At 42.1% G+C, this 12,569-nt stretch overlaps 1 protein-coding gene across 7 annotated transcripts in view; it reads right to left on the bottom strand.

Moving 5' to 3' along the window:
* Positions 1-205: 205 nt before the first annotated feature.
* LOC121232836 (zinc finger protein 462-like) overlaps positions 206-12,569 on the bottom strand; it is a 127,249-nt gene continuing 114,885 nt past the window's right edge. For all 7 annotated transcript variants that reach the window (XM_041121281.1, XM_041121282.1, XM_041121283.1 and 4 more), the window contains 2 exons: positions 3,511-3,625; positions 206-2,360 (listed from right to left, as the gene is read on the bottom strand). In XM_041121281.1, coding sequence (XP_040977215.1) covers positions 2,156-2,360; positions 3,511-3,625 — 320 coding nt within the window. In that variant the 3' untranslated portion in view covers positions 206-2,155. The remainder of the gene's footprint in view (positions 2,361-3,510; positions 3,626-12,569) is intronic.

Here is a 12,569-nt window from a genome sequence, read left to right as displayed (position 1 = left end):
ATGTTATTTTCAATTCTATATCATTACAGTCAACATAACAATGCATCTAAAATGCGTGTCTACAATATATCAGATATACATTTTTAGAAAAAGGAAAAAAAAACCCCAAACTTTCAAGGCTTCTTAAAAGGATAATGGTCCCATATTTTTATTAACAGGTTAGCAAAACAAAATCCAATGGATTACAATATTTACATGTTATTTGAAAAATAAAGTAGCGATAAAAGCATGTCACAATTGTTTCTTTTTTTTTTTTCATTTTTGGTAACTATTACAAACACTCAATCCAGGTATGAAACTTTTTAAAGACATTTGAAATGAGGCCAATTAAAAAGCAAATGCAGGCACAAAATTTATATTTTCTCTCCAGTGTGTTTTCTACATGATGCTCCCTCCCTCCTCCTCCAAAAAAAAAAAAAGCAACCCCCCCACCCCCCCCCAAAATCCTGCAAACCCACAACTGACGAATCTTTAAAAGCAAAACACCATGCTTCTCAAATATCACTAATTCAACAAATGCAATTTTTGCCATCAATTTTATTTGAAGCTGCCTAGGGCAACATTTCCTCAGCAGCTTCTTTATTCTTTATTCCTCCCCCCCCCCAAATTAAACCCCCCCGAAGACGAAGACACATGCATTTCTAAACCTAGGTTTTAGTCAAGTATTTCCTACTTTTTGGAAAGAAATTCTTTGTTCAAAATTAGAACATACCATGGGTACCAGATCCTGTATTCCTTATTCGGGCAAAATTGCTGTTTCCACCAAAGAAAAAGTGCAGGATCAGCCACACGGTATGTAGATTCCTATTCATTCTATACTGCTCCCCTCATGCTAAAAGCTAAGGAGTAGGGGGAAAAATTAGCAACTCCCATCAGCTCTCCAAACTCAATGTAGTATGTAACTATTTCACTTCTTGCAAAAAGATGCAAGAACTGACATCATTCTCTCCCACTATACCAAAACAAAAAAAGCACACACCCCCACCCTACAGACTGGGGGGGGGAGAGAGATGATGACACCAATCTTGACAGAAAGTACTGGTGCGAGATGAATAGATGCTCATTTGAAAATTGACAGAATAATTATGAGGACCGATGTGTGGCCCATAAGCTGCATATAGCTGTGCTGTTAGTTTGGTTCTTCAGTTAAAAAAAAATATTTTTGTAAAATGCTAAACACAGAAATAACAAGTTTTATATTCACAGAAATTCTTTTCCCTGTCCCCTTCCCCTTTGGAAAAAAATAACACCACCACTCATTTTGCATGAGAAAGTTAATTATGTAATTTTTGCAGCAGTTCAAGCTGATAGGAAATAAACATATGGCAAACAAAACCACACATCAGTCACATGAAATGTATCAAATACTAAAATTATAGTTGAATACTAACAAACAGCTTACCTGGAATAAAGGATGGCAATTCACAAACCATTATCTAGAAATTAAAGACTCTCTCTCTCTTTTTTATTTACTAAAATAATAAAAAAAAAAATCACAGTATTTTAAGAAATAAAATCCACAGTGGGATTTTAAGCACAATTTGTTTTCCTTTCTTTAAAACTTTGTTCCTTCCTCCTTTCACCACCTTGCCCAGCAGTCTCTCTACTTTAATCATAATGACAACAGGCAGTACTAACAAATGCAGAGATGTCCCTTTGTTAATTTTGAGGTATTAGGAAACAGGTGGCTGTTTTAAGCAAAGCAGTTTCTATCTTGTTTTTTTTTTCTTTTCTAAAGCAGTTGCATTCAGTCTGGAAAATCTTAATGCATTGAAATTAGAAAAATGCACCAAAATTTGTGTGTTGAAAAGTTACATCACCCCCCCCAACCATGCTTCTGTTTGCAAACAATACAAGTCTCCACTGCAAAGCACACTGTGTAATGTAGACACACAGGGAGTTGTTTCATTAGTCCGATATGAATGTAACTTCCCATTGTCAACATCCAGAAGAAAAGATGCAGCGATATAATGGAACCACTTATTCCATCATTTAAATAACTTTAATATACACACACTCACATAGGTACCAGTGCTTTGAAAATAAATCATTCATTCCTAAAAGCAGCTTTGTTTCTTCCTTCTGCCCACCCCACCTGCCCATCCCTTCCCATTCACCACTGTTCAAGTAAGTTCATTAAAATCACACCAAATTTTTATTCATTTTTGGCCTCTGAGGTCTCTTGGAGAGGTTTGTCAGCAGCTACAACACTGACTGTAGTTTCACTGTTGTGGGACAAGTCCAGCACCATTTTCTCAGTGCTTTCCTTTTCTTCTACTGTCAGTGTATTAACAGTCTTTTCTGTGTTCTCCTTCAGTTTGCTGTCCTCTCTGGTCCCTTGCTTACTTTCATTCAGAGCCCTGAAAATCCAAGCAGCAGAAAATGGAAACCTTTACAATCCAAACATGCTTTGGATACAAGGAAATAGGGAGAGTACTTCTCCCAAAGTTAACAAACCAATAAATCTTATTAAAATTTGCAACATTTCAAGTACTTTTATTTAAACAGACAAGAAATAATACTTTCTCTAACCCTTTATCCCTCCACAGCCTAGCTACAATATTACGTTCAAATGTCTTCCACATGCCAGTAATCCTGGCTGAGATCTCCTGTTTGAAGAAACTCTAGTCAGCAAAGACATCTGTTCTATTGAACAGATCTTTGTCAAGGGAAGGAAAATTAAATGTTCCAGAGATGCCTATTATTTCACGGCATGGACTGATATTTATGAGCATGAAAGGAAAAGCTCTTTGCTATTAATTTTACCGTGTGATTTTTGGGGAGAGAGCACACTTATTGAGATTTTCCTTCATTTGAAGCCCTTAACACTTCTCTGTACATAATTCTTTGCACTGGAACTCCAAGTTTAGTTGCAAACATGCTAAAGAGAAATAATAAGGAAGAGAAAAAGCCAAAAGAAACCCAGATTCCATATAATTTGCTGCCATTTCCATGTTGTTCTACTGGCAAGCTAACATCAACAATAGACTCAAGTAATGTTAATTTTGGACCAACAAACTGGTATTCAACTTGAAATGAAGTTTAAACTTTAGGATCATAGTAAAGAACATTTATGTGCTACATTTGGATTTGATAACACTAGATTTTAACTCCCAAACAGAGGGAATTTCTGAAACGATCTGTATTGCGGAAACCCTTGGCCATCTGTAGATAAAAGTTTCTTTCAGTTTGAGGTCTGAAACTGGAAGGGTGTTTGGACGTATGGAGATATTCAGGTACAGGTTTAAAAACAACAGTTACCTTGGATTTCTGGGTTCCTGGGTCAAACAAGATGGACAGAAGCATCTAGTTGAGTAAATACATCTGATAATTGCTTCCAACAATGTTTGTGTTAGACAGAATTCTTCCCTTGTTAGAATAATGTCATATCCCTGTGTTTGCTTTCATTACAGTTTTTTTGGGGGGGGAAGGGAGGAATGGGTGGGGAGATGCACAAAGATCAACTGTTACATTTGGCTGTTACACAAAACAGTCTGCAAACCAACTTACATGCCATGCCTGAGCACATGTCGTTCCCACTCAGAGCCCTCTGTAAATGATCGGCCACAGAACTCACATGGAAAGCGCTTCTCTGAAGCTCCACTGTCAGGATACATCATGGACTCTGGGAGATAACAAAATTATCTGCACATTCATGAGCATCAGGGCAAGAAGGGACCTTTATGATTATACTCTGATCTTCCCTGCTGCCTTTTAGGGAGGAAAAAATATCCTGAAGAAGCAAAAGATTTTCCTTTAAAAAAAGTAGGTATTTCTGAAATTGTCCTCCCTATCCTAAAAATGCAAGGTGTGAAAATTCTATACTCGCCACTATGAGAAAAGGTCAATTAACTACAATATGAAAATTGGGGGGGGGGGGGGGAAACGACACTTTCAAAATAATGGAGTGCTTCCCACTTACCCACTTAGACACCTACATGAACAGCCAAGGTTTTGTATTAATACCTGTCGTGGTTTAAGCCCAGCTGGTAACAAAGCACCACGCAGCCGCTCGCTCACTCCTCCCCAACCCCTCCGGTGGGATGGGGAGGACAATCAGAAAGGAGGAAGAAAAAAAAAAAAAAAGGTAAAACCTCGTGGGTTGAGATAAGGACAGTTTACTGGGACAACACAAGGAGAGAAGTTACAACAACAACGGTACTAATAAAAGAATATACAAAAGGAGTGATGCACAGTGCAACTGCTCACCACCCAGAACCTGACGCTCCGCCACTTCCCACACCGAGAGAGAAAGCACCCCCGAGCCCACTCCCCATTTATATACTGAGCATGATGTCTGTGGTGGGTTGACCCTGGCTGGACGCCAGGTGCCCACCAAAGCTGTTCTATCACTCCCCCCTCCTCAGCTGGACAGGGGAGAGAAAATATAACAAAGGGCTTGTGGGTCGAGATAAGGATAGGAGAGATCACTCACCAATTACCGTCACGGGCAAAACAGACTCAGCTTGGGGAAAATTAACTCAATTTATTACAAATCAACCAGAGTAGGGTAATGAGAAATAAAACCAAATCTCAGAACACCTTCCCTCCACCCCTCCCTTCTTCCCGGGCACAACTTCACCTCTGGATTTTCTACCAACCCCCCCAGCAGCGCAGGGGGACGGGGAATGGGGTTTACGGTCAGTTCATCACATGTTGTTTTCTGCCGCTTCATCCTCCTCAGGGGGAGGACTCATCACACTCTTCCCTGCTCCAGCGTGGGGTCCCTCCCACGGGAGACAGTCCTCCACAAACTTCTCCAACGTGGGTCCGTCCCACGGGCTGCAGTTCTTCACGAACTGCTCCAGCATGGGTCGCTTCCACGGTGTGCAGTCCTTCAGGAGCACACTGCTCCAGCGTGGGTCCCCCATGGGGTCACAAGTCCTGCCAGAAAACCTGCTCCAGCGTGGGGTCTTCTCTCCACAGGTCCGCAGGTCCTGCCAGGAGCCTGCTCCAGCGCGGGCTTCCCACAGGGTCACAGCCTCCTTCGGGCACCCACCTGCTCCGGCGTGGGGTCCTCCACGGGCTGCAGGTGGAGATCTGCTCCACCGTGGACCTCCATGGACTGCAGGGGGACAGCCTGCCTCACCATGGTCTTCACCACGGGCTGCAGGGGAATCTCTGCTCTGGCGCCTGGAGCATCTCCTCCCCCTCCTTCTGCACTGACCTTGGTGTCTGCAGGGTTGTTTCTCTTACATGTTCTCACTCCTCTCTCCGGCTGCCATTTCCATCTGTCCCAACTTTTTTCCTTCTTAAAAATGTTATCACAGAGGCGTTACCACTATCGCTGATTGGCTCAGCCTCGGCCTGCAGCGGGTCCGTCTTAGAGCCGGCTGGTATTGGCTCTGTTGGACACAGGGGAAGCTTCCAGCAGCTTCTTACAGAAGCCACCCCTGTAACCCCCCTGCTACCAAAAGCTTGCCACACAAAGCCAATACAATGTCACATGGTATGTAATAGCCCCTTGGCTAGTTCAGATCAGCTGTCCTGGCTGTGCCCCCTCCCAGCTTCCTGTGAAAATTAACTTTATCCCAACCAAACCCAGGACAATACCTAAAAGCGAACTGAGGTTCTGTGAAGTGACCAGGTTTTCAAGAAGCTACAGAGCCATCCTGAAAAGTCACAACACACATTGCAGCTGAAAAATCCCATCCTCCATCTTCAATCTGTTATATCTATTTGCAGAGATGCTTTATTGCTCCCTGTATTTGAACAAGTGAAGAGATTGTGGGGTTTTACATCAAAACCAGCACTGAGAGTTTAGTGTAGAAATAGCTTGAAAGCAAAACCAAAAGAGAACACATGAGTCAATATCTAATTTTCAAATCAGTGGTGCAAATCTTAGGAAATGGAGACTTGGTATACTTGGCATCTGATACTCATAAGAAATTGTCATCCCCTCAGCATGAAGTCTCATGAATAAGAGAATATCACTGAAAGGATGGTATCTTAACTGCACAGGTGTTTCATCTGATCCTAATTTATACAAAACATTTAGGGCCTCATTTGCAGAAGTGTCAGGCACCTAGCTTTACATCCAAAGTCACTGGCAGCTGAGGGGACAGCATTTCTGAAAGCCAATCCCCATGTGAAAAGAGCCAGCTTCAACAAAAGATGAAACACTTTCTTAATAAATTAAGATCACCACATAAGCCTTTAAAAATAATTGCATGGACCATCTCGCTTCATTCTTTTCACTGGAAATGAGACAGCATATACTCAGAGCATTAATTCCTTAGGAATGATCTTAAGAAAGAAATCAACAGAATGTCTTTCTGACTCCTCCCAAGTTACATAATGAAAGAAAAGGGATTTTGCTTCATTTCAGTTCTTATATCTGCTCACTTGGTTTCTTCACTCTCAAATTTACTTCATTAGAGATCAACCTATAAACTCAGAACCTCCCATGTGCTCACTTTTCTTTTCCATATGTTAAATTTTGTAAAGGTATTTTTGCTACATGTTTCCCACTGGTTGCCCTTTAATAAAGTTCTAGATGGAATGGTTCTTTACACTTTTTTTTTATAAATCCCTTCCATCTAGAAGAAAAAAACTTATTTCATATTTCTTAGCATCAGTGATTTACTATGTGGTCAAACAACAACAAAGCAAGGTCCCCTCCTGATATGAGCAACAGGAAGTAAGTCAGTACCATGGGCTCCATTTACATCTGGATCTGACTCCTACAGTTAATACTATATACATGGTCTAAATTTATAAATACCACTGAAACACATTGCCCCTGTACCATGACTAATCCAACACCTACGGGGGGTAGAAGTTTTGGAGGCAACAGCTGCTCTTCTGTACAAGAACAAATCCAGAGTAGAGTAGACAATAGGAAATTTATTCTAGGACTGTGCAGACATAATAGAGCCTATTTTGTTCAAATGAATAGGGACAATTTATACTTATAATTCCCATTAACAAGCACTACCCTAATAATTCTGGTGTCCCTTCTGAATACATTATATGTTCCCACCTACTTCCCCATGAGTCCCTGATTAGTTTGGTTTCTTGGACTGTGAATTCAGACTGCCTCCCAGAAAGAGTAAGCAGTCCATGCACTTACCTGGGGTCTACAAAATAGGGGTAACATATTGCATAGACACCTGACTTGCATTTGATTTTCCTGCATCACACACAAAAACACGCACTTATTTTTATATACTGAAGAAAAAAAAAAAGAAAGACAAAGATTCAGGTTTCTTTTAAAAGTAAGATATAAAGGTCAGTAAAGACAGACAGTCTCTCTGGCATGCAATTTCGAGCAAGAACAGCTACTCTTTCCCTAGAGTATCTCAGATGAATAATTTAATCCTTTTCCACATGCATCTTCTTGCTTCTAGGTTCAAATATTTTATTTTGTCCCTTACCAGTGTCGTGGTTTAACCCCAGCCAGCAACTAAGCACCACGCAGCCGCTCTATCACTCCCCCTCCTCAACTGGACAGGGGAGAGAAAATATAACAAAGGGCTCATGGGTCAAGATAAGGACAGGGAGAGATCACTCAACCAATTACCATCACGGGCAAAACAGACTCAACTTGGGGAAAATTAACTCAATTTATTACCAATCAACCAGATTAGGGTAATGAGAAATAAAACCAAATCTCAAAACACCTTCCCCCCACCCCTCCCTTCTTCCCAGGCACAGGTTCACTCCCAAATTCTCTACCTACCCCCGCCAGCGACGCAGGGGGACGGGGAACAGGGGTTACAGTCAGTTCATCACACGTTGTCTCTGCCGCTCCTTCCTCCTCAGGGGCAGGACTTCTCACACTCTTCCCCTGCTCCAGCGTGGGGTCCTCTCTCCACTGGTCCGCAGGTCCTGCCAGGAGCCTGCTACAGCACGGGCTTCCCACGGGGTCACAGCCTCCTTCGGGCATCCCCCTGCTCCGGCGTGGGGTCCTCCCCGGGCTGCAGGTGGAGATCTGCTCCACCGTGGACCTGCATGGGCTGCAGGGGGACAGCCTGCCTCACCATGGTCTTCCCCACGGGCTGCAGGGGAATCTCTGCTCTGGTGCCTGGAGCATCTCCTCCCCCTCCTTCTTCACTGACCTTGGTGTCTGCAGGGTTGTTTCTCTCACATATTCTCACTCCTCTCTCCGGCTGCAGTTTCTGTGCCCACCACAACTTTTTTTCCTCTTCTTAAATATGTTATCACAGAGGTGCTACCGCTGTCACTGATTGGCTTGTCCTTGGCCAGCGGCGTGTCTGTCTTGGAGCCGGCTGGCATTGGCTCTGTTGGACATAGGGGAAGCTTCTGGCATCTTCTCACAGAAGCCACACCTGTAGCTCCCCCGCTACCAAAACCTTGCCACACAAACTCAATACAACCAGCAACCAACCATTCCTTTCCTTTCTGTACTGATTTTGGCTGGAATAAAGTTTTCTTCATAGTATTCTGTATGGTGCTGTGTTTTGGATTTGTGACCAAAAGAGTGTTGATAACACAGGGATGTTTTAGTTATTGCTGAGCAATGCTTACACAGAGTCAAGGCCTTCTCTGCTTCTCACGCTGCCCTGCCAGCAAGCAGGCTGGGGGTGCACAAGAAGTTGGGAGGGGACACAGCTGGGACAGATGACCCCAGCTGACCAAAGGGATATCCCACACCATATGAGGTCATGCTTAGCAATAAAAGCTTTGGGAAGAAGAAGAAGGGGGGGATGTTCGGAGTGATGGTGTTTGTCTTCCCAAGATACTGTTATGCGTCATGGAGCCCTGCTTTCTGGGAGATTGCTGAACATCTGTCTGCTGATGGGAAGTAGTGAATGAATTCCTTATTTGACTTTGCTTGCACATGTGGCTTTTGCTTTCCCTATTAAACTGTTTTTATCTCAACCCACAATTTTTCTCACTTTTGCCCTTCTGATTCTCTCCCCCATCCCACTGCAGAGGGAGCAAGTGAGCAGCTGTGTGGGGTTTAGCTGCCCACTGGGGTTAACCCACAACACCTTCCCAACTGACACAGCAGTTCAGCTCTGCTAAGATGGTATGCCCAACTCCTCCTTCTCCAAGGAGGAATAATGATTCTTTGGTCCAGCGTCCCAACAGCCCATTCTTTGAAAGACGTACCCAAGTATAGCAGACATCAGTCTTAAGCTGTCAGTCTAGGCCACAGCTTGACTCACAGGAATAAATCCTGGCTCTGCTGAAGTCATGGACTTCAGAGGTGTCATGGTTTAACCCCAGTCAGCAACTAAGCACCACGCAGCCACTTACTCACTTCCCCCCCACCCAGTGGGATGGGGGAGAAAATCAGGAAAAGAAGTAAAACTCGTGGGTTGAGATAAGAACAGTTTAATAGAACAGAAAGGAAGAAACTAATAATGATAATGATAACACTAATAAAATGACAATAGTAATAATAAAAGGATTGGAATATGCAAGTGATGCACAATGCAATTGCTCACCACCCGCTGACTGACGCCCAGTTAGTCCCCAAGCAGCGATCCCCCCCACCCCCACTCCCCCCAGTTTATATATTAGACGTGACATCACATCGTATGGAATATCCCTTTGGCCACTTTGGGTCAGCTGCCCTGGCTGTGTCCCCTCCCAACTTCTTGTGCCCCTCCAGCTTTCTTGCTGGCTGGGCATGAGAAGCTGAAAAATCCTTGACTTTAGTCTAAACATTACTTAGCAACAGCTGAAAACATCAGTGTTTTCAACATTCTTCCCATACTTAGCTCAAAAACATAACACTATACCAGCTACTAGGAAGACAATTAACTCTATCCCAGCTGAAAACAGGACAAGAGAGTTGAGCCAGCATTTCCTGCCAGATACTCAGAGACTGAAGATACACTCTAGGCAAATCCTACCTTCTGGTAACACCATGAAGACTAAAATCAGCAAAAGCATTCAAGTGGTATAAGACATTACAGCTTGGTGCAGTTTGAAAGCTGTGACAACATTAGCTACTGTTACAGGCAATATTTATGAGCATGGGTATCATCCTGTCCTAATAGGCTGAAAATTTTTTTGAATTGGAAGCAGCTTGTGAATATCAACTAGAAGATGATGTTAACATATGACACTGCACCCAAGACAGATAGCCATGTCTTCAGCACCTGTGTCAGACACTTGAAGACCACCACTATAAGGTGCAAGATACCATTTTGCAAAAGATAAAGTCAGTAGAACTTGGACTTTTATAAATGTAGATAGCATAAGGACTTTCCATATTTTTATCCACTCTAGTAAAAAAAATATTAAAAATTAGAACTGATATTACCTGAAAAGGAGAAAAATTAACAGCTGTCACTTCTAAAGGGAAACTGGGAAAGAACAGCAGTGAAATACAATTTGGGAAATAAGCATGATTTTTAGATCACTCATTTGAACAGTCAAATACAGATTTTTTTCAGCCAATCACAGATATTAAAGAAGAGTGCAGGTGAAAAAATAAAATATAAACAAAATTGCTAAAACATCATACCTAGCTTAATTACTGATCACACAAAGCACAGTTATGTCTGTTTCTTCCTGCAAATTGAAATCTCCAACCTAGAAGGTGGTATTCTTACATTTTCATAATAAGTGTCAAGAATCTCAAGTATCTTGAAGTCAATTTAAATTATGATCTTAATTTTATTTTTTTTTCTCCCATGGTAGAGTTTATAAGGATTTATGAGGCTCAGCTGATAGTACCTTCTTTTTCTCTGTCTGGATACCATGGTTTCCAGGGGCATTTCAGCACATGTGCTTGTGTGTAGTGCTGATGTAATCTTCACAAAGACAGCATGACTCTTCATCCCTTTCTAGCTGCTGATCTACACAAAACATTAATGTCTGCTACAGCTGCAAGTTAGGGGAAGTTTCTCCTTTAGTCAAAGCATTAGACTCATTCTTTCAGCTCTGAAGCTCTTAGGGTCACATCCCCCACTGAACAGACACTTGAACAAACTTCCATATGAGGGTGCAGAGTTAATAATGTCAAACTTTGGAACATGCGTGAAACCAACATCCCTCCTGCTCCTCTCCCGATTTCTTTTAGAGCTGCTAATACAGACCTCATGGAGGATATTTTTCAATAAAAGTTCTTTCTTATCTAACTCACTCTTTTCCTCATTAAATAAAGATATCACCAGTCACACTCAAAGTGAAGTGTTAATGGCCCCTTCATGTTCTACAAACTGCTTGTGAATCTAGCAACATTAACTTTTACAGTTTTGAAAATACCTGGGGAGACATGTTTTCTTTTGTGAATGTCGTGGTTTAACCCCAGCCAGCAACTAAGCACCACGCAGCTGCTCACTCACTTCCCCCCCACCCAGTGGGATGGGGGAGAGAATCGGGAAAAAAAAGTAAAACTCATGGGTTGAGATAAGAACAGTTTAATAGGACAGAAAGGAAGAAACTAATAATGATAATGATAACACTAATAAAATTACAATAATAATAATAATAATAATAAAAGAATTGGAATATACAAAACAAGTGATGCACAATGCAATTGCTCACCACCCACCAACCGATGCCCAGTTAGTTCACGAGCAACGATCACCCCCAGGCTAACTCCCCGCAGTTTATATACTAGATGTGACATCACACGGTATGGAATACCCCATTGGCCACTTTGGGTCAGCTGCCCTGGCTGTGTCCCTTCCCAACTTCTTGTGCCCCTCCAGCCTTCTTGCTGGCTGGGCATGAGAAGCTGAACAATCCTTGCCTTAGTATAAGCATTACTTAGCAACAACTGAAAACATCAGTGTGTTCTGAACATTATTCTCATACTAAATCCAAAACATAACACTATACCAGCTACTAGAAAGAAAATTAACTCTATCCCAGCCGAAACTAGGACAGTGAACAACTCTTGAATGAACCTGAAATGAGTTTTCAATTGAAAACTGAAATTTCAGAAGGAAAAAGGTAAACATGGCAGCATGCTTTTAGTTATAAGTACATAGAAACTTGGCAGAATGCAGTCAGCATCAGGAGGTTGGATGACTCCTGGAACCTGATGATTAGGCATGACAAGGCTCACTGCAGTTATTAGTTCAAATCAAGCTCCTTTTACTGTTGAACAAGAATTGCAAACATATTGCATTCGATTGATGAAGTCATGCACTATAGAGCAGATTGTGAGAATACTTGGAGCATTCCAATCAGGACCAGATATTTGCACTAAAATGATTTTAATATTAAAGGCAAAAAAACCCCAAACAAACACTAAAACACACAACCCCCCCTCACAGTCCAATTCACCAAGAACTACCTTTCTTTATCCCTACTCAGCTAACCATCTGAACAATAAACACATGAATAAGACTTACTGAACTCAGTGGGATTATTCATAGATGTGAATTTAGGCACAAATGTAAAGTGCACAGTTGGAACAGTGATTTGAAGATAAGGAATGGAACTACCCTGGCTTCAGAGTTGCTGACCAAAGTGATGGCAAAAGGGTAAGCTCTCACAGAGAGGAGGGAAGGAATGCTTTGTAAGCACTGGGCAGACAATAGCCCCAAAATAAGCTTGGCCACTGAACTATATCCCTCACTGGTATAACGTGGAGCAGCAAAGCTGAACATGGGTTACCAACACAGAATAATCTGACA

This window comes from Aquila chrysaetos, chromosome W (genome assembly GCF_900496995.4).
Source record: "Aquila chrysaetos chrysaetos chromosome W, bAquChr1.4, whole genome shotgun sequence".
Taxonomy (NCBI): Eukaryota; Metazoa; Chordata; class Aves; order Accipitriformes; family Accipitridae; genus Aquila; species Aquila chrysaetos.
This window is presented reverse-complemented; position numbering and strand designations above follow the sequence as displayed.